General features: G+C 45.5%; 1 protein-coding gene across 8 annotated transcripts in view; it reads right to left on the reverse strand.

Moving 5' to 3' along the window:
* TAGAP (T cell activation RhoGTPase activating protein) overlaps positions 1-22,607 on the reverse strand; it is a 97,505-nt gene that overhangs the window by 41,218 nt on the left and 33,680 nt on the right. For 3 of the 8 annotated variants that reach the window (XM_025180658.3, XM_075924554.2, XM_014569536.4), the window contains exon 3: positions 15,982-16,152. The exons of the other annotated variants lie outside the window; for them this stretch is intronic. In XM_025180658.3, the coding sequence (XP_025036443.3) occupies positions 15,982-16,152 (171 nt within the window). The remainder of the gene's footprint in view (positions 1-15,981; positions 16,153-22,607) is intronic. 8 annotated transcript variants of the gene reach the window in all.

Raw genomic sequence — 22,607 nt, forward strand, 5'->3', positions numbered from 1 at the left:
ACTGTTTGTTTCTAATATTTTTTCTTGCTATGACTTGAATCTCCGTGCTACATTAAATAAGTGTATGCTTGGTGTCACTATAAATGAAGAGAAGTGCTCTGAGGTAAGCAGAGCAGTGCTCTGAAGTGACACTGGCAAGCGGGGGTATACGGCTGTGTTGGAAGCACTGGATCTGTGGATACGGTGGGTGTCTAGTGGACACAGGGCTGGACATTCCAGGGAGATGCTGAGAAGGCTCAAGGAGTGCAGCGTGCCTACTGCTGAGCTGCAGAGTAACAGAGGGACCTAAAAGGCCTAAAGGGAGTGTTGGTGCTGTCCAGGGAGTTGGGGAGCTGACCTATAGCAGACGCAGCTATAACTTCCTCATAATAAGGGGGATAACCCTGGGCAGCATCACCGAGTTTTAAAATGTAACAATTGCATGGAAATTGGAAACCTCAACTCAAATAGGCTCTGCTAACATCTGGGCTTGTAGAATTGCAAAGGCAGAGACTTTGGTTGCTGGGTCAGGGTCTCTGTTCCAGGTAAGCTCTGGTCTGTGCAGGCATGGAGAGGAAGGGGGCAGTGGTGGGCTTAAACCACTTCCATGTTTTACTTCCTCTCAGACTAGGGGTGCAGGTTATGTTGTGGTTATGAGGGGGGGACAGCACAGGTGTCCCTTTGGTGAGCTCTACAACCCCTAGGAAGCCTTCTTGTATCAGGGCTATTCCATAGGGCCTGGTTCCACCAGCTTAACAGAATCTCAAAGCTCTTACGGCTCTGCAGGCCGGGATCTACTGACCTTGATTTTCCACTCCTTTGCCCTTGGTATTTACACCTAGGTGGAGAGTGACTGTAAAAAGCTACCAGATCAGAATAATGATGTAAATGATAAAATGAGACAAAGGAGAATTCTGATTACACTTATGTAACTCCAACAGACCCTGATCCAAAGATGGGTCTTCTGGAGCTTAGTAAATGAGCCTCTACCACTTGATCTGAGAGCCAGCTGGCTCTCAGCTAAGGCTGTAGAGCAGACTTATTATTCTCTTTATAAGTGCTGTCAGTGCCACTCAGGGGCAGATGACCATTTCGCAGGGCCCAGGGCAGCATAATTTCGCGGGGCCCCCCTTTGCCATGGCACATGCGCGGGGCTTCTTGAAGCGCGGGGCCTGGGGCAGCTGCCCCGCTCGTCCTGCCCCATATCCGCCCCTGGTGCCACTAGATGGGACAGTGCACCACACCTAGCATGTCTTACCTCACTAAGTCAGGAGAGAGTCCAGTGAAGTCAATGAAGTTATCCCAGTTTAAAAGGGTGTGAGTCAGAGGAGAATCGGGCCCATTTTTTCACACCCTCCTCCTCAAGAAGAGAAGACGTGGGCTCTGAAATGTTAGGCCTTTTTTATGTATACGTGGGAGGCTGTTAAACTGTGTGTTACTTGGCCCAGAACACATCTCTTCTCTCTTGCCAGCTGAATGAGGCAGGTGGTAGGGAGGCATCAACAGCTGCAACCTGATAAGATGCTCTAATTTTATATTTATGTCACAGCTAAATCTACAAATGAAAGAATAGAAGTCCAGCCACTATCTTAATCTCCTAGGACTTATATGTCTTTATCAGCCTTTTTTTTTTGCTTACTTCTCTTGTTAACTGTTTGAAAAAAATCCAAAATGCTACAAAATATGAGAAGAAACAGAACCCAGAAGGAATTAACCTGCTGATTATCTTGAGTGAAAGGAACAGCAGTAGGGTAAAGTGGGCTCATCTGACTGAATCACATGACTAGTCTGCGCAGGCTGGAATCTTGCTTCATGACTGGGTGGCTAATTGTGCACATTTTCTAAAACTGAACCCTGCCACAGCTTTTCTGCTGTGTCCTTTTCATCTCATCCACAGGAAAGCAGCATTGCCTGTTTCTTTGGCGCTTTTTCTTTAAGGAGAGTTTTGTCCCTGAACTGTGCTAGATTATAAACCTAAATGACTGAAATTCTTTGTTTACAGGGACAGCATGAGCAGGGGGACCAACAGACTTGCTGAACTCCTAGGTAAGATGCGGAGGCAACTCTGTGCTCTCAGAAGAGGTAGAGCTGGGGGCAGCTAGCCCTCAGCACTGCCCAGCGCATGCTGCTCCTCCTCTGTCCCTGGGCAGCCCTCAGAGCCACCTGAAGTATGTCACATGGCGCTCCAGCAGCAATGTAAAGGCCCATGGACTCTGGTTGCTGCCAGTGTAGCAGTGGCAGTGGCTGGGAACCCCCGGTCCTTTTGAATCACTGGGCCCTGGGACAGTTGCCTATTTTGCCCCCTCGTTGGAGGGCCTGAGCATGGACAACAGCTATGCAAGCTTCCCTGCACTGCACCATCAAGATGGCTTAACTCTGCCTGGGAGAGCTCATCTCTGGTTTGATCCTCAGGCCAAATCATGAGAGTTCTAATGAGTGTCAATTATAGTGATATTTTCTGTGAGGTTTACAGCTGTTTACTAGGCACTGGACTGTGACTGCTGCAGGGAGAAGAAAAAGCAATCTCACAAAATACTTTCCTAGATAAAAAACTTCACTTTGAATCATTGCTCAGATTGTTCATAGTTTGCGAATATTTGGGTGACTTCCAGTAGTTATGAAAATATTTGTCAATACACAATGATGAATGATTTGCAATTTGTCATTTTCCTGTTAGTCATTCAAACATGAAACAGACAGTATCACGTGGCCAATCGTACACCATGGATTGGGAACCCTGTGCATAGTTAGTAAATGCAACGAAACTCATGACATTGTCTGAATACTGTTCCTCCAAACTCTTTGGTGAAGAGTTATAAATAGTGACTATATTTGCCTGAGCCAGGAATGGTTTTAAATGATTTGTGGACTAAACCCAAAACAGCTACATGTCAAATTCTTGCTTTGACAAATACTATCCAACTGTCTTGTGACAAAGTCATTTCACCCAAGTCTCTGAGAAACCATCGGCTACTAACACCAATCTAGCTGAATTTAAGCAATTGGTTTCCATTTCTCACATGGGTAGGTGACTACAGCATGAACATTTCAGAAATGAATTCAAGAATGAGCAGGCTTTAGGAATCCTGCACAGAAAGGAAGACTTCAGGTCTGCTGTGTTTCACAGGCGGGCATGCACAGCTGAAGGGATTCTGTTTTTCTGATACTTATATTAAAACACTGTGGCTCGACTTTGAAAACATAGCACATGGTTTGCACTTGTAATATTCAGGTAGATTTTTTGCCCTGCTTTATTCCCCTTGGGCTGCTCAGGCCAGAGTCTCCTCACCCTGATCCCCTGGCCTGGAAGAGGGCACTGCATAGAAAGCGTAGCAGACTCAGCGACACGTCCCTTATGTTAGGGCACATGTAAGGGGCAGAGATGGACATAGTGAGGATGAAGAGGAGGCATAGTCAGAGTGACTGCACTCCAGCTATCCTCAGATGGTGAATGGCTCCTTGGGGAGCATTGCCAGCTACTGTGTTAAAGCATCCCCTATCCTAGAGGTTGTTGTAGCCTGTAACCTAATTCTGCCATCAAATTTGGGAAGAAAATCAGGGAACTGTAAGTGGCTCTAGATATCCCCTGTTCTTTGCAGAACCAAGTGGGGGTGGGTGGTGCTGGGTAGAGCTGGATAGAGCAGAGACTCTGGCCCATTGTACCTAATGGTTCATGCAATAGCTGTCAAATGCAATTGAGACATGCAGCCACTGTAATGGACTAAAATCAGGGGCATTCCTGTGACTTTTTCTAGATCTTTTAAAATTGGTGGCGATCAACTAGAACTGTGCATATTGTTGAGCCAGCATAATTTGCAAAGAAAACTGTTATGGGTGGCTTTCATTCCAGACAGACAATTGGAGTCAAACAAAAACCTTAACAATTAGAAGCTAAGAAGTCTATTCCTTTCAGCTGTAGATAGGAATATTTCTGCATTTGAATGCTCTGGTCCTCATGAAAGTCTATTGTCTAAGGCAGGGGTGGAGATTCTCTGACCGGTGGACTGGATTTGACTCCCTGCTTAATTTGATCTGGCTGGTGGGAAATCTCCTTCCCGTGGTCTGGAAGTGTCAAGCCTCAGCTGCTCCGTGGGGCTGGTGTATGAGCAGTGTCTGCAGGGGAAGCCCCAACCTTCAGCACCAAACCCCTGCTGGACTGAGTTGACTGTGAATGAGGTGTGGTTGGTTTGCTTTTTCTCACTTGGGAGAAGGTGAGTGAAGGTTGTTGCTGGGGGTTTTTGTGTGCTTTTTCTTCTTGGTTGTGGCCCCCAACTGATTTTTTCTGTGGGTCATTGGTGACTGACTGAAGGAAGGTTCCCCTACCCTGGTCTAAAATCAACAGAACCCAGGCAATTAAAACATATAGTTATGCTGCATGTAAACAGCATCAGTATTTCTAAGTATTTTGTTTATTATTTCCAGTTGGAAGAAAAATACAGACCCTGCACAAATTTGTATTCCATCAGGCTCATCTATATTTTGGGGTGCTTCACTAAGCCCAGATTAAAGGGATAGTCTCACCACTGCATTCTGCCACAGGCTATGTCTAGACCACATCATTTTTGTGGAAGAGGAAATGCACATGAAGTGTTCATTAGCATTTCTTGCACTCTCATTTCCATAGTCTCTTCCGATCCTTTTTGTGGAAGAGGTTTTGTGGAAAAAACCCGCAGTGTAGACGGCCATTTTTCACAAAAAACCCTTTTGCGCAAGATCCTCTAAATATCATTTTTAAGGAATAAGGGATCTTGCACAAAAGGGGATTTTTTGTGAAAAAATGTCCCCATCTACACTGCGCTTTTTTTTTCTGCAAAAACCTCTTCCACAAAAAGGATCGGAAGAGACTATGCAAATGAGAGCACGAGAAATGCTAATGAACACTTCATTTGTATTTCCTCTTCCGCAAAAATGATGCAGTCTAGAAGTAGTGTTAGAGTATGTCTAGACTGCAGTTTTTTCTGGGATACCTCTGGTATTCTGGAAAAGCTCTGCCGCATACAAGGAACACGTCTGCTTTTCCGAAATTTATTTTGGAAAAGCAGGTACATTTTTTTGGCATCCCTGTAAACCTTGTTCTACGAGGAAGAAGGGATGTTCCGAAACAGGCTTTCCCCCCGTCAATTGGCACAGTGTAGACGGGTCAATTGTTGGAAAAGCCTCTTTCGGAAGAAAAGCAGAAAAAGATACGCAAACTGCAATTTGCAATTTGTGTTATCCTTTTCCGTTAGAACTTTGTAGTCTAGACACAGCCTCAGTGAGCTACGCTTCTATTCCCCATGCATATTAAAACAGACTGAGGGATGCTCAAATTTATGCTGGCAGCAAAGGGCCCCCAGGGCACATGGATACAGAAGTCATGCACTTCTCCCTGCAGAAGTCATGCACTCACTTTGTATTTTGTTTAGAGGTGGATAATACCTCTGGATGGGCAAAGCTCCAAAAGTTCAGTTTGCAAGCATGCTCAGCACAGTATATGTTCTAGATATCAGTCTGACACGCTTATAAAACCAGAATCTCTCATGAGCCCTTTACTACTTCTTGATTCTGTCCAGTTCAGCAATACCGCAAAGACCATCTTTCTTACAATATTCTGGAACTTCTCCTTCAGTTTGACTGAAACCAAAGAGCGTGGAGGCATGAACGGGGGGAAAAACCTAGTGGTGAACCTGAACCTAAACTCTGTATCTGAACACTCTTAAATTGCTGGATGGTTTGGATACAGATCTGAACTTTCCAGCTTAGGTCAGCTTCTATTAAAAAATCTAAGACAGGAACTGCCATTCCATATCAGATCTGTGATCTGTCTAGTCCAGCAGTTTGTCTTGATCAGTGGCCAGCATTAGATGATCCAGAGGAAGATGAAATATGCAATATTATGGCCATATAAGCTTCTTCTTTCTGCCCCCTACTTTATGCCCAGGCAAACCAACTTTATTTAAGCTAAACAAAGATTTCACTTGAGTTTGGGTGAAGGTCTGATTTAATTCTTATGTTGTCAGAAGCAGAGTGTCTAGCCCTAGTAAAAATCCATTCCTAAGGCAGGTTTTTTTTTTAACCAAAACATTGTCTGCCTTTGTGGGAAAAAGACTACTGTGTGCACCTCTTTACGCCAGCTCTTCCAGGAGGCCTGTAACTATGCCACCTTTGAGCAGGGGACCAGTGCAGGGAGGAAGAGACTATCTTTACCCCTGCCAGCTGGTGTGTGTTAAAGCAGCCCCTGTCCTAGAGGTTGCTGTAGCCTGTAACCTAATTCTAGCGTCAAGGTTGGAAAGAAAATAATGGAACTGCAAGTGGCTCAATACAGACCCTGTTCTTTGCTGGACCCAGTGGGTACTAGGTAGAGCAGAGAATCTGGCCCATTGTACCTAACAGTTCATGCAATAATTGATGCTACTGAGATCACTTCATTCTATGTTTTAGTTCAGTTTTGCAGAAAACTGTTACCCATAACAACAGCACTGTTTGATATTGTCCCTAATTATTGGAGCAGATAAAACATATTTGGTCAAATTTTGCTCTCAGTTTCAACTATATCTCCTTGCTGGCATGGCAAAATGTAGCAAAGAACCGACATGGTCTTAAGGTGACTAACAAAGGAAAACAAATGTGTTTTTTTGTTTTGCTCCTTTAAAGTCCATAAAGAGATCCCAATAAAATTTTCAACATATTTATGTCAGAAATCCGGGTCCCTTGAAGACTCTGTGAACAACTGAAGAACATCACTACTACCAACGAAGTGAAATGTGAGCAACTGAGAGAGGGGGAAAATTAACTTTTTATTCCGATTTTTTAAAAATTATGTTTTTGATAACAACTAGTTAACTCAAATGCCTAACAAGCAGGCAGAATAAAAGCTATTTGTTAAAGACTTAGCATTTCTGCTTTTTCAGATGACTAGCATATTTCCACGCCACTCTTCTCAGTTCTCCCGGGAGAACTCTAGAAAAATGAGGAAGACAAAATCTTAAAAATTCTGATCTTTCTTAGGTCAGAAGCAAGCAAGGAAAAAAAACCTTGTATCACAAAGAAGCAGAAACAAGCAGCAATAAATGCACAAACACAGGTTTTTTTCTCCATTGCAGATCACTTTTAAAAATTTCATGTCAAGGCATTGTTGGTAACATTTCTGATGGGAAATGTATCTAATACAATAACTGAAACTTGTTTAACGGCCCCAAAACAACAGAACTGAAAACTGTATCTGCACTGGCTCTGCTAAGAGGAAATCAGGGACCAATAACAATTGAGAGGGTTTTTTTTCTTTTCTTTTTCAATCAATGCCCTGACAAGTGAGTTACTCACAGCAGAAATGAATGGCATTGATGGGAAATTCAAGCAGTACTTTGCCTATTACTAATGTTAATATTACAACCATGGCTGAAGCAGAAGGTGTAGGGGATCTGTTATTTCCTGAGGACTTGAGATCAATATATAAAACTTTACATGAGTAATCTGAGAAACATTGGGTTGATGGAGAACAGCATATTTTTTGAGTGTAGGAGAGGAGTGAAAAGTCAAACCACAGTGGTGGGCTTCTTGTCCATTAGAGGAGATTGCGATCTTTTCGCCTGTTGCATGTGGGAGGTCAATTAGAGACTGCTGTAGTTCAAGAGGAGACAGAGATTCACTTGTGAAACTTGGTTTTCCTGAATTTAGAATGGAGCCATCCCTTCTGGGTTTAAACTTGGTATGGCAGTTTCATTTTAGGAGATGATATTCCTTACAGCAAAGGAGCAAAGAATAATCCGTTTTGTGTTATAGGTTGAAGGTGAGAAAACAAACAAGTCACAGAGTTCAGTCACTCACTCTCTGGCATTCTCACAAGTCATTCTTGAAATAGTTAGAGCGCTGATTCTGATCTTACTGATGAATATCAGGAGTAGTTCCACTGAAGTCAATAGAGTTACTGTGATGGAAGATCAGAATCAGGTTCTGAGGCTCAAATTCTCTTCTCGGATGCACAGGCGTTCTGAAGAGAATTTACTCCCTAGATTTTCTGGAAGCACACAAGTCTAAAACTTGAGTTGACTCAGGTCTTCGTTTTCTGAGATAGGTAACTGGACTTCCTGTACAGTCTACTGCAGTGACGGGCAACCTGTGGATGTGGGATGTACACAGACCCATCAGAGTTATCGTCTGGCAGGCCGTGAGACAAGTTGTTTACATTCAGTGTCCACAGGTACAGCCCCCTCACGGCTCACCATTCCCAGCCAATAGAAGCTGTGGGAAGCAGCGCAGGCTGCAGGGATGTGGTGGCTACTGCTTCCTGAAGCTCCCATTGGCTGGGGATGGCGAATCATGGCCAATGGGAGCTGCTGGGGGCCGTGCCTGGGGATTTCAATGTAAAGAGTCTTGCAGCTTGCCAGTGAATAACCCCAATGGTTGTCCACTGCTGGCCTACTGTGAGGGAACGATTCAGATGAGGTCCTATCTGCTCTTTGTAGACATTGAAGTCCCTATTGCCCTTTTTATAGAGCTATTGGTTTGTCCAGCCGATTATTTGATCCAGCAGAAAGAAGTGGATAACCAAAATCCCATTTTATCCCCACTGAGTATTAATGAACCTCTCCCTATGCTTGTTGCTTATTTTAAACTGGTGAAATTTGCAAGCAAACAGTACCCGATGTGGGCTGCGGCCCTTGTATATCTTGGAAAAGAACAAGTCAGTTAAGTATGAGATGTGGTCTTATGTGTGGTCCCCGTGTTTTTAAATCAGAAATTTACAAAGATATTTTAGCCACCTTGCACGCAAGGCCTGGTCCCACTGAAATCAATGTGACTGTGGCCCCAAAGCCATTGACTTCACTGGGAATCTGCCTCAACTGGTTCAGGTGTTTGGAATCAGTTCCTGTGGGCGGGGGCAGATTTTGGGGGCAGTGTGCAAGAAGTGCAAATCTCATTCAGAGCACAGAGCCAATCCACAGGGACTCTCTGTACTGTTGTTGTGTCGTGTGAGGCAGGATGGGAGGTGGAGGGGAGGACCAGAAGATCTGTATCAGTTGATCCCTTTCCTTCTCCCCCACTCTTAGAAGTGACGTATGTAGGGCCACAGAACGTATTCCAGCAGCTATAGTGGGATAGTGACTGCAGAGCTGCTCCATTCTTGCTATGCTGATGGGATGGAGAAGATTCCTCTTACCTCCAGTAAGTTCCCCGGTACCTGGTACCGTTATCTTCCCTGGGGGCTGGCTGGATTTGGTTCTAAATAGATATGTGTATCACTCCAAATTTAGATTCAGACATTTAAAAACACTCAAAAGAATCAGGGACTTCCATACTTCAAAACACAGGCTAATGCCTGCTAGCTTTCAGAAAAGAATGCTGCTTTCTAGTGCTATAGATGAGCTTTTTTGGTATACAGGGCACATGCTTAGCTAAAAGTCCCTACATAACTCTGTCTATTTATAGTCTACAACAGGGTTGGGCAATAATTTTTGATGGGAGGCCACTCCAAGATTTTGGAAAGTTGTCAAGGGCTGCACCCTTTCATGATATTAACGGAAATACGGGGTCTGGGATGGAGGTAGGGTTCAGAAGGGAGATTGGGATAAGGGACTGGGGTGCAGGAGGGAGACTGGAGTCTGGAGGGAGTTGGGTTGAAGACCTAGGGCAGGGGACTGGAATGCAGGGGTTTGGGATGTGACCTGGGGTAGGAGGGAATTGTGATCTGGGGCAGGAGATTGGGGTGCCAGATCTGGGGGAGAGGAGGAGGCAAAGGGTTTGGGTATATTGAGTGTGTGAGTGGGGGGGGGGGCAGAGAGTTGGGGCAGGAAAGGGCTAGGGTGTCAGAAGCAGGCTGTGGCCAAGACACTTACTTGCCAACTGCCAAACAAGCCTGCCTGTGCAGACTTAAAATGTTTTCCAGCCAGCCAGCTTGCCTGGCCAAGTGCTTCATGAATAAATGAGCACAGGAGAGGCGGTGTGGTTCTTCTTGGCTGCCTGTTACTCCAACCAGCTGCTCTCATTGGCTGGTTTCTGCCAGAAACTGGCCAATAGGAATGTGCTGGGGATGGGGCGGCTTCTAAAACTTCCCCCTGTAGTAAGATCAAGGCCTAAAACATAAGCGCATGCAGCACAGGCCTGGTCTGAGGCCTAGCTAACAATAGACAAAACATGGTTAACATAAAGCAAAGCTTAGCTGTGAGCAAGAGGCAGGCCCTTGCAGACAGAACGTGGCACAAACAGGGCTGAGAGTGCAAAACACTAATTGGTAATAGGCCCAGGTGCAGAACAATAATTGGTACCTGTCATAAGTTGAAATCACATGGTGCCACCAGCTCATTAAAAAAGACCTTGGTACCCACTCCTCACGTATACAGACCCAGGTTCAGGAAAGGGTCTAAAATGACAGCATGATGGCTAGAGATGATCTAATCAAGCTACAAGGTACAGAGTGATGGGTGGTATCTAAGTGGCATCAGAGTGGCAACCTGATACGTCAGCAGTGAGGTGTGATTTGTTTATACTTATATATAAAGTGGTGTCCTGGGGGGGACACAGTCTTTGTATGACTGGGGGGCAGTGGAAATGTCCCACTGATTGAGTCATTCCATTGTGGCAAGTACATGTGTGTAGTGGTTCAGTAGAGTCTATTGACAACTGTTACTGTACTTCGCTTAGCAATAAACCTGGCCGGGCACTTTCGATCCTTATCTGGTTTGTGGTCTTTGGGGGCCCTCTCCGGGTCTGCGGTGGTCATTGGGCCCAGATCATTGAGCACACATGCAAGCAGCCTTCTTGTTATCACTGATGGAGCCAGAGACCTGTGAGGACACCATGGCAGTAAATCCTCCTAACTACACCTCCCCTCCCCTCCAGTTTTAAAACAGAAATGGAGCCCTGCAGCCATGTTTCTGCAAGGCGCTCAGGGCTGCAGGGCAAGCTGGGGAGCCTGCCTGAGGCTACCCGCTGCCTCCGCAGGCCGGATCTGGTGGCTTGGTGGGCCAGAGCCGGCCTGTGGGCTGTATTTTGCCCAGGCCTGGTCCACAATGTCACAATGAATCTCTCAGACACCTGTTTCAGTACAATGACTTTCTATTGTCAATACACGTTCTACATTATTATGTGACAATCACATAATAAGTGGTTTTAAAAGGCTCTAAGGACATTTTCTACAATGTGCAGAGCTCCTCTTAATGCTAGTGTTCCATATGCTTGTGAGGGGAAGAAAGGAACCAAAAATATGCAATTGCATAGCAGTGTCCCTCAAGTCTCAGAGAGGTAGTCATATTAATCTGTAACTTTAAAAAAATAAGTAGTTCTGTAGCACCTCAGAGACTATTAAAATATATATAGTATTATGAGCGTTCCCGGGCAAAACAGATGACTGTCTCCCATAAGATACTGTAATTTGTCATGCAGATAAAAGTGCTTTAAAAGTGGTTCTAACTTTTCCTACAAGTCTCTAATCCATTGGAGCTACCTCACAGCAATCTAAGGGGCATCCCCTCCCCCTGAAGTATCAACTTGAGTTGATTGAGTTTCAAAGACCTCTTTAAAATAAGTTAGCATTGGCAGATTACTCACATCTCCTTCTGTGAAAGCATGAAGGTTCTGGCTCAATAGAAAGAGATCTCCAAATGGAGATCTACAGCTGGATGGTGATAAAAGATTGTGAATAGAGTATTGATATTCAAGAACTAATCCATATGTGAATTTAAATATTTTCTTCAAGGTAAGTGCACATATTTTTGAGTCATGCTTGTGAAATAAAAATATTTGTCTTCTGTATACTACTTGGAAAACATAGCACACTGCTAACTTGAAAGTCAGTGACTGATATTAAAATATGAGGTTACTAGCATTCTAGTTTAATGAAAAGATTTCCTGAGTTCTTTCCATTACTTTGCTTGTATCTGCCTGAAAACTTGCCATGTCAATGCTTCATCTGTTGAAAACCTGGATTTTGAGATTATCATTGTTATAATTAATCATGTTTATTACAGTAGTGGCCAAGGGAGAACAAAGCATGGACTCCCAGTGTGCTTGCTACTGAATAGACTGAGTAGCAGATGGCCCCTCTTTCAAAAGGCTTACTATCTAAACAGACAGGGTGGGAGAAAGGATAGAGATTTCAAGTTGGTTTGGGGACCACCTTTCCTATTCTGATATTTTTCTGTCACTTTCAGACAAAATATTTTTGTAGCCTAAACATAACAGTCCACCTTTCAGGATTATAGTACTTTTTTCAATTAATAAAATATTACAAGTAGTACCCAACCATATAGTATCAGCTAGACAAATGATAATCAAATGTTTTTTAAAATGGGATAAAAGTTATGAGGATGCTTAGGAAAAATCAGTTTAATGCAGCACCACACAAAACAAACTCAAGACTAAAGTTGGTTGGGGAATAATTTCTTCTCTTGAAACATTTCAGTGAAATCAAGTTTTAAATTTTTTGTTGTTGTTGAAAAATTTCTGATTTCAGCAACTTAAAACTGACCTTTTTAGGCAAACCATCTTTCTCACAACATTTTTTGTTCAGTTGAAAATCCAGTTTTCACATAAAAACCTACAATAAAAAATTATGAGTGGTTTCGCTCAAGACCTTTGAATATTTTTTAGGGCCTCCTTCAAGTGACTAAAACAATCAGGCTACATCTGCACTGCAGCTCTATTTCAGGATAACTCTGGTATCCCCAAATAGCTATTCTGCATCTTAACAGCAATCCCATTATTCTGAAATATAACAGGGTCACTATTCCAATCTCCCTGTAAACCTCCCTGTAAACTCCCCAAGGAGTTAGGGACGTTTTGGAATAGAGGATTATTTCGAAATTTGGTGTTGTATGGACAGCGCCAAATTACTAAGTAAGCTATTCTGCATAGCTCACATTGCGTAGCTTATTTCAAGCTATGGGTGTAGTATAGCTGCACCCTCAATGTTTGTTAACCCAGGTTTCTTTCAGGAGAAAAGAGCCAGTGAATGTAGCATTCACAACTGCAGGAAGACTCCAAAACAGCATAGTTTCACTTTCAGTTTGGCCTCTCGCTTACTCATGCGTTCAACTTTGAGAAATCCCCACAGAAACAACAACCAGCAACACTACAGTTGCATAAGAGTAGGATTTTCCCACTGTCTGTTTATAACTTACTGGGGAGATTCATGTTTTTTAAAAAGAATAAAGAAAGGGGATTTTTAGTTCATTTTTAGAAATATTATAGAAATGACAGAAATAGAACTGAAGAAATTAATTTTACTTTATAGTCACCAAACACAATTAGTGTAAACTTGATGTTGCAAAAAAGAGGACCATTTGTTTTGTTATCTGAAAAGAGAGACAACCACTTGTCACTCAGGTTATTGCAGGGTTTAGCACAGGATCCTTTCACTGCCAAGTGTAGTTTGCTTTACTCAGGAACAATTTCATTTACGATCATTAAATAGTATTGCTGGCATGAGGTACAAGATAGGGGTGTAAGCAAGTAGTCAACTAATCGATAAGCCTAGGCTTATCGGTGAGTTGAGTTGACTACTTAATTACTCACATTTCCCCCCTCTTGTTGCCTCTGTATCAGAGGTAGCAAGGCAGGAGAAGCAGGAGCTGGTGCTGCCTCTCCTGCAACAGCATGGGGAGAAGGTAGCAGGGGAGGGTGCCATGAAGCAGCCTCTGCCTGTGGTGAGGGGTAGGTCCCAGACCCGGCATGAGCTGCGACTGAATGCTTCCTTCCTTACCGACTAATTGTGTAGTTGCTAGAATTTCTAGAAACTACATGATTAGCTAATTACAGTAGACTTCTGATAACCTGGCACCTTTGGGACCCAGGTGGTGCCGGATTATCAAATATGCTGGACTATCGGGAGGTACTCCGGCGGAGGGGCTGTGATGGGTCTCCCGGGACCCGCACTGCCTCCGGTGGGGGCTTGGCAGGGAATGGCGCAGCGAGGGCCGAACCCTCCGCCATTTTGCAGGGAGGCAAAGCCTGCAAGCAGCGGCGGCAGAGAGGGGGCGAGAGGCAGGCAGCTGCTTCAAGAAGTTTAGTCAATTACACTTCCGCTGGCTGGTCTGCGGTAGTGTAATTGACTAACAACTTCTTGAAGCAGCTGCCAGAGCACTTCCGGGTTCCAGTTGGTGCTGGACTATCGGGAGTGCCGGACCACTGGATGCCGGACAATTGGAGTTTTACTGTACTCACTTCCTAACATCCTCAGTACAAGAGCAGGATCTAGTTCTTAACTTGGCTCTGGAGGTGTTTTGTCACTCTTAGAATGCTGTTCACCTTGCTGCCTTGTAATTTATGGGATGACCTTGGGAAAAAGGGTGCCTGGGGTCCCCACTGCTTCTGCATCCATCCCCCCTGACCTCCACTGCTTCCTTGGGCTCCCCATTCACCTAATCCTTGAGCTCATCATCCCCCCTGTCTTTGCTCTTACCTTAAGCCTCGCTGCCTCCCTCCAAGGCTCTAAATTCTGTTCTGTGGCCTTGTATCCCAGGACTGCATCCCAGGCCTACCCTGTTCCTTTTCTTGTCTCTTGACCACGATGCGCCCCCCGCCCCCTAACCATGGCACCCTGGCTTTGGCTGCAAATCTTTCCCTTCCCTTGTTGTGGGGAACCTAATCATGCTTCATTTTTCATTACAACATTTTCAGATTGGTTTTCAGGCTGATCCTGATTTTTCATATGCAAAATGAATGCAACTAAAGTGGAATAGCCATTCCATTGAGGGGCATGTGACATGCAATATGTATAATGCAGTGGTCCCCAGCCTTTTGGGGCTGCCGGGTGCCCGGGGGCAGGGATGCTCATGCGCCAGGCATCCGGGGGCGGGGCCGCCCACGTGCCTCACGCCCAGGGCAGGGGCCGCCCATGTGCCACGCGCCCGGGGCCGGCACCACATGAGCCGTGCACCTGGGACCGGCACCACGCATGTGCCATGCGCCCGGGGGCGGGGCTGCCCATGGGCCACGTGCCCAGGGCCGGCATTGAGCATGCTTCACGCACTGGGGGCAGGGCCAGCCCAGATCATTTAGCGAGCGCACATAAATGCCCCGGCTGGCACCATGGCGCCCATGGGCACCACGTTAGGGACCACTGGAATAATGTATCAGCAAATGATCTGTCTGTATCTCCAAATGATTATTTTCAAGTGAGCAGAAACCCAGCACCCAAAATGTCTGTCCTAATGACTTCTGCCACCCTTACAAACTTTCACATTACCTTGGATTGCAGCTGTGGGGTTTAACTCTTGTCCTCAGTTACCCTCCAGTCAATCCAATAACTCCACTCCAGTAATTCAGTGAAGCAACTCTGGACTGATGGCAACATAAAGTAGGACTATATAATGGTGAACTTTTTCAGGGCCCAGTTCTACCACATTACTCTTATTGGGTGGTACCTTACTTCATAAGTAATGTTACTGATGTCACTGGAATATAGTGCTACTCTTTGTAAGTGTGGTAGAATCTAGGGGTACGTCTATACTGCACACTTATTTCAGAATAAGCTATTTTGGAAGAAATACTCTGAAATAGCTTATTTTTAAATAGCACGTCTACACTACAGGGAAGCCTTAAAATTAGTCTTAGGCAGACTCCTCTAATGTGGACATGTTACCTTGATTTAGAGCCCCAGGAAGCACTAGGCAATAATTACTTTGAATGGACATGGGGAGGAGGTATTTCGAAATAGCAGCAGTGGAGCATCCATGCTACAGCTATTTTGAAATAGCAGTTTTGGAAGAGGCATTATTTCTTGTGGAATGAGGTTAATAGAAGTCAGAATAAGTTGTCTGTTATTTTGAATGTACTTTAAAATAACGGAATTACTGTGTAGACCCTTGCATTGTTAATTTGAAATAACAGTCGTTATTCCGAAATAATGCTGCTGTGTAGATGTGCCCTAGCTTCCAGTTCTGACTGATGAAAAACTGTCAGTGATTCCAGCAGATGCTTGACTTAATAAAAGCTGCAGTAACGGTGTTAGGATTTGTCCCCAGATGTCTAATCTCAATTAGGGACTATAGATGAGAGGAGAGAGGTTTGATTTTACATTCTTACTTTAACTTGGCGATAATAAGTGAATCAGTGAAGAGGAAAAGATGAATCTCTTTAGTCTTCGTGTCTTGTGTCAATTGCACACAGTCATTCAGGATCAGCTTTGAATTCTCTCTGGTCAAGCCCAACACAAATGGACACTCCTCAATGGAGACTGGATACCCCAGACTATCTCTGGAAAACAAACAAACAGGTGTTCTAATCTTCTCTGATCTGCACCTCATAGGATGAGATTCTGAACTTGCACTGGGGAGCAGTTACTCACATAGGCTACGTCTACACTGGCCCCTTTTCCGGAAGGGGCATGTAAATTTCACTAGTCGTCGTAGGGAAATCCGCGGGGGATTTAAATATCCCCCGCGGCATTTAAATAAAAATGTCCGCCGCTTTTTTCCGGCTTTTAAAAAAGCCGAAAAAGAGCGTCTAGACTGGCCCCGATCCTCCGGAAAAGGGCACTTTTTCCGGAGGATCGGGGCCAGTCTAGACGCTCTTTTCCGGCTTTTTTAAAAGCCGGAAAAAAGCGGCGGACATTTTTATTTAAATGCCGCGGGGGATATTTAAATCCCCCGCGGATTTCCCTACGACGACTAGTGAAATTTACATGCCCCTTCCGGAAAAGGGGCCAGTGTAGACGTAGCCATAGTGTATGTCTACACAGCAAAGTTATTTTGAAATAACTTTACCACCATCTACTCAGCCAAACCGCTATTTCAAAATTAAATCGAAATAGCGGAAGGCTTATTTCAAAATTGGTAAACCTCATTCCACAAGGAATAGCGCCAATTTCGAAATTGCTATTTCAAAATAAGCGCTGTGTAGATGCTTATTTCGAAATAGGGGGCCCTCCAGCTCTTCCCAGGGTGCCCTGGTTGCCACTCTGGGCACAACCAAGACAACTCCTCTCTCTCTCTCCCCCTCCCTGGAGCCTTAAAGGGGTAGACTCTGGCCACAGTGCCTGTGCCAGCTCCAAGCCTGCCAGCCCAGAGCCAGCAGTCGCTGCACCTGACCCAGTGGCCCCAGCATGAGCCAGGCAGCCAGTGCCAGCCAGCTCTCCACCGCTCCCCAGGATCAGTCTGCCAGCTCCCAGGAGCCTGATGGGGCCAAAAAAGGCAGGCACCTGCCTGGTCCAGTGCGGAAATCAGGGACCTAATTCAGGTTTGGGGGGATGCCTCCAACGTCCATGATCTTTGCATTAAATGGAGGAACGCAACTGTCTACAGGTGGATGGCTGCCAGCCTGGCCACCAAAGGCCATGTGAACCCAGGAGCAGGTTCCCATGAAAATAAAGGATCTGCAGCAGCTGTATGCTAGGGCCACAGGGGGCAGCTCCCAACCAGGGGCAGATCCAGACCCCTACCCCTAACTTAATGCTGTGGACTGCATCCTGGGGGGAAAGATGGTCCATGCCCCCAAGTGCCGCCAAGTGGTCATCAACCCTGGGGCAGAGCTTGCTGCCGCCTCCTGCTCCAGCCCCTGCTGCCTCCCCAGCTACCACTCCTCCTCCCATTCCTTCTCCCCCTCCTGCTTCTTCCTCCACACCCTCTCCACACCCCCAGGGATGCCAAGGCCCCTGCACCTGCGGTGTTGTGAGACAGTTGGGCCTGCGAGACCCCCAATCCTAAACCCTGAGCTTCTCCTCCCCCTTCTTCCCCTTGCCTCCTTCTGCCAGCTCCCTCCTCCCAGGTTTCCCCCTCCCCTCCCCTTTCCCACACTCCCTCCCCTCCTCTCCCACCTTCTTTCCCCAGTCTCACCTCAGTTTCATTCCCCCCACTCCACCCCAGTTTTGTTCAATAAAGTGGAAATCTGGAACTGCTTGCAAGGACAAAGAAGGGGTCACAATCAGAACTGGTTTTTTATTTTCTTCTGTCCTGGCTTTTTTTGGTAAGCCAACTTATCACCCACTGTCCTTTTGTAATCCAAAGCTATGGGACCATATTGACTATATGTTTTTAATAGAAAAGTCAATACGCAAATAATTGTCTGCTATGTTTTGAACATTTGGAGATTGCAGTGCTTCCTTCTAAACATTCACTTATCCCACATGCTGAACAACGACCATGTTCTCATGGTAAAAAATAATTTCAGGAGATTTTGTTGACATCTACAAAATAAAAAAAATGTTGCTTAGAGAAGCAAAAGGTTGCAGTTTGTAGGAGGTGATTTGTGGGTGAGAGACAGTGGGGGGAGGAGGTGGGATATATTAAGAGCTTATTAAAAATTGAATAAATTTGGGTCCTGGAGCCTTTTTCTCCTAAGCTTACCACTCTCACCTAGTAGCTTAATTACTCTTGTGCAAAGTGGGATTTATTCTCCTTTTTGAAACTCTGGTTTTACCTCAGTGGAATTCCATCGACTTCAGAGTCATTGTTGAATCTCCACTGTGAGTAAGAGCAGAATAGGGCCCAATTTTCATAGATATAAGAACATAAGAATGGCCGTACTGGGACAGACCAAAGGTCCATCTAGCCCAGTATCCTGTCTGCCAACAGTGGCCAGCACCAGGTGCCCCAGAAGGAGGGAACACAATAGGTAATCCTCACGTGATCCCTCCCCTGTCACCCACCTCCAGAGAAACAGAGGCTAGGGACACCATTCCTACCTACCTTGGCTAATAGCCATTGATGGACATAACCTCCATGATCTATCTATCTGGATAGGTTTCCTGGCTGGATACCAAAAATCCTAATAAAAGCCCAATAAAATCAAGAGGAGGCAAGAGGGGATTTCAAGAGACCTAGGGCAAGCTGGGCTGGGTGAAACAGCAAAGAATATTTTTCTCAACAAACACCACAGGATCTCCCTTCTTCCCCTCCACCAAGACCACTTCCAGTGGGGTTTTCCAAAGGGCAGCGGTGTGCTTAGAGCAGCCATAATTAGTATTGGTGCAACTAATCATTACGTTCAAATGATTTGGGGGTCTTTACATTGGGAATTTATTTTTCCTATCTTGTGTTGGAAACAGTGTGTGTTGTCACAGAGCAGGATGTTGGGCTACTGCTAAAAGAAAGTGAGTGCTATTTTTTGAGCACATACGAAGCCCTCAGTACTCTAAAGTAATGTACAAAAGGAAACTGTGTTTTACCTCACTGTGTGGTAACAACCTTCCCCTTGCAGAAGGGAAACTCACTTGCGGGTTACAAACGTGAGAGTGTTGGTTGCTTCAAGATTCCCTCCTGTGACTTAACATGTAATTGCACTCAATGAATGTTTTAATGTGATTGGAGCCTGTTGCAGAAACATTAATGCAAAGCTTGGTGAAGGATATGCCGGAGAAAAGTGCCAGTCTAGATGCGAAATTAGGAAATAAGGAATTAGTGAAAGTAGGAATAAGGGATCCTCCGAAAAAGGGCTTATTTTCCGGAAAATCGCGTCTAGACTGGCGCTTTTCTCCGGCATATCCCCAAGCCGGAAAAAAGCAGCAGCCATGTAAATGCAAATGCCGTGGGGGATATTTAAATCCCCCGCGGATTTGCAATTCCGAAGTGTCTCATTAGCATCCCTTTTCCGGAAAGGGGTACCAATGTAGACACAGCCTGGGAGCCTGATTTCTGAGTATATTAAGGTGCTCTTATGTCACGCTTCTGGCAGAAATGTGCCTTAAGCATTGACTAAGTACCCAGACAATAGTGTAATGCATCCGTCACCTGATTCTGTCTGGAGGAGCCCTCCCTTGTGTGGCATATGTGTAGGGATAACATATTAAAGTATTAAAAATGATTCCCCCACGTGGAAGTGACTCCCCATAATTTGTTCCCCACAACTAAAAGTCTAAGTAGTATAAGTTTGTTAAGTAGAAGAAGCATATGTTTGTTTAGATTTAGTGTTATCAAGCTTGATAAGTGTTTAGATTTATTATTATTATTTGTTAAGATTGTTAAATGTTTAGATTTATAATTATTGCCCCTCTAGAATATAATTTGTTAGGAATGTAATATTAGGTCATGTAACTTAAAACTGTTAAAAATATAATACTATGTAGCCAGAAACAGCTCCCCTCTCTGTGTCCCAGGGCACGCTCAAACTTTTGCAAGTGACTGCTTGTCAAGCCACTAACTCTGCTCTGGGAGCCAAGCCCTGTAATTGACTAAGGGCATTGTTACACAATTGATGCCCATTCTCTTCAAAGCATTGTGAAGCAATTAACCCTAATCGTAAAGTGAAACATTGTAACTATAACAGTAACTAACTCAGGGTATGTCTACACTACAAAGTTAATTCGAACTAACAGACGTTAGTTCGAATTTATTTTCATAAGCGCTACACTAGCGATCTGCTAGTTCGGACTTAATTCGAACTAGCGGAGCGCTTAATTTGAACTAGGTAAACCTCATTCCACGAGGACTAAGCCTAGTTCGAATTAATTTGTTCGAATTAAGGGCTGTGTAGCCACTTAATTCGAACTAGTGGGAGGCTAGCCCTCCCCAGCTTTCCCTGGTGGCCACTCTGGGCACCACCAGGGAAATTCTTCTGCCCCCCTCCCGGCCCCGGAGCCCTTAAAGGGGCACAGTCTGGCTACAGTGCCCGTGCCAGGTACAAGCCTGCCAGCCAGCAGACCCTGCATCTGGCACCCGCTCGAGCCGGCCACCCGCTGCCACCCAGCCCTCTGCCTCTTCCCGGGACCAGGCTGGTGGCTCCCGGGAGCCTGCCCGGGTCCACAAGAGGCGGGCGCCCGCCTGGTCTAGTGCGGACATCGTGGACCTCATCCACAACCTCCGCACTAGGCACAGGAAAGTGGCCGTCTAGGGCAGGATAGCTGCCAGCCTGGCCACCCAGGAGCAGGTTGGCATGAAAATCAAGGTGGTCCACTGAGACCCCCGACCCTGAGCCCTGAGCTTAGAATGGCCGTACTGGGTCAGACCAAAGGTCCATCTAGCCCAGTAGCCTGTCTGCCGACAGCGGCCAACACTAGGGGCCCTGGAGGGGATGGACCGAAGACAATGACCAAGCCATTTGTCTCGTGCCATCCATCTCCAGCCTTCCACAAACAGAGGCCAGGGACACCATTTCTACCCCCTGGCTAATAGCACTCCATGGACCCAACCTCCATGAATTTATCTCACTTCTCTTTAAACTCTGTTCTAGTTCTAGCCTTCACAGCCTCCTGCAGCAAGGAGTTCCACAGGTTGACTATTTGCTTTGTGAAGAAGAACTTTCTGTTGTTAGTTTGAAGCCTGCTACCCATTCATTTCATTTGGTGTCCTTTAGTCCTTCTATTATGGGAACTAATGAAGAACTTTTCTTTATGCACCCTCTCCACACCATTCATGCCTTTATAGACCTCTATCAAATCCCCCCTCAGTCTCCTCTTTTCTAAGCTGAAAAGTCCCAGTCTCTTTAGCCTCTCTTCATATGGGACCTGTTCCAAACCCCTGATTATTTTAGTTGCCCTCCCCTCTCCCACCCTCTCTGTTCCCCTCTCCCACCTCCTTTTCCCAGTCTCCCCGAGTTTTGTTCAATAAAGAGAGTTTCTATTTTTGAACACACGTGTCCTTTATTTTGTACATCAGGAAGGGGGGCTAGGGAGGGGTAAGTGGAAGGAGGTGAGGGAGGAATGGGGTACAAGCCCCCGACGGGGAGGACTGTGCTGGCTCTGCAGGCTCATCGGGGTAGAAGCTCTCCTGAAGCCCCTTGATTGACCCCCCCCCCCTCCGGATGGCAGCCTGCAGCAAGTGCAGCCGGGCTGATGGCCGAGTGCTGTGATGTGCCGAGTGTGGGCACTCAGAGCACTCCAAGCCAGGACTGCTTTGCAAGCGGGGAACTCCTGAGAACTGTCTGTCCGGGGTGGGGGTCGGGTCCCTTTAAGCACAGCCCTTGGCTAGCCTGAGACAGCAGCTCCACGCTCTAAGTCCTAATCTGATGTCCTGCCGGCACTGCTTCCGGCCATCCTTAACCCCGGTTCAGGGTCCACTCAGTGTGGACATGCTAGTTCGAATTAACAAAACGCTAATTCAAACTAGTTTTTAAGTCTAGATGCGCAAATTCGAATTAGCTTAATTCGAATTAACTAATCCGAACTAAGTTAGTTCGAATTAGTGCTGTAGTGTAGACATACCCTCAGCACAGAGAGAGAATGTTTTAAGAAATGCCACCCAGAAACTTTTGTAACTTTTTGTAACTATAACTCTTGTACATGTAAAATTATTATTATACAAAATACTGTATGTGAAACATTAATTAGGGAATGTAGATAAGAGAGAGAGAGTGCTTGGACAATGAATGAATGGTTTGAGAGGTGCCAGCCTGAGAATGCAGCATCAAAGGGCTGAAGAAGGCGTCAGGTGCCAGTGCAACCAAAAGGTGTCAAGTGGAGAAAAACTGGAGACTGGAGGTCCACCCTAAAAGATCACTGACAAGCACCTGGCAGCCACCCTGAAGACATCAGCATGATGCAGCAATTCCTATAGGCTGGCATAGGAAGAAATTCCTATAAAGATTGGACCAAAAGACTATGGAGTCAGAGTCCAAAATTCTGCTGCCAGCCCACCAGGAGCTTCAGATGCGCATCTGATCAGGACTTTGCTCCCCACTACCATCACTTGTGTACAGAATGCCTGGCCAGCATTCTGTCATAAGCAACTTCCAGGCTGGTAACTATAACCTGGATGAATGATTGAATGAAGGTTTATATA

The sequence above is a fragment of the Pelodiscus sinensis genome, chromosome 3 (genome assembly GCF_052426305.1).
Source record: "Pelodiscus sinensis isolate ZL-2025 chromosome 3, ASM5242630v1, whole genome shotgun sequence".
In the NCBI taxonomy this organism is placed as follows: domain Eukaryota; kingdom Metazoa; phylum Chordata; order Testudines; family Trionychidae; genus Pelodiscus; species Pelodiscus sinensis.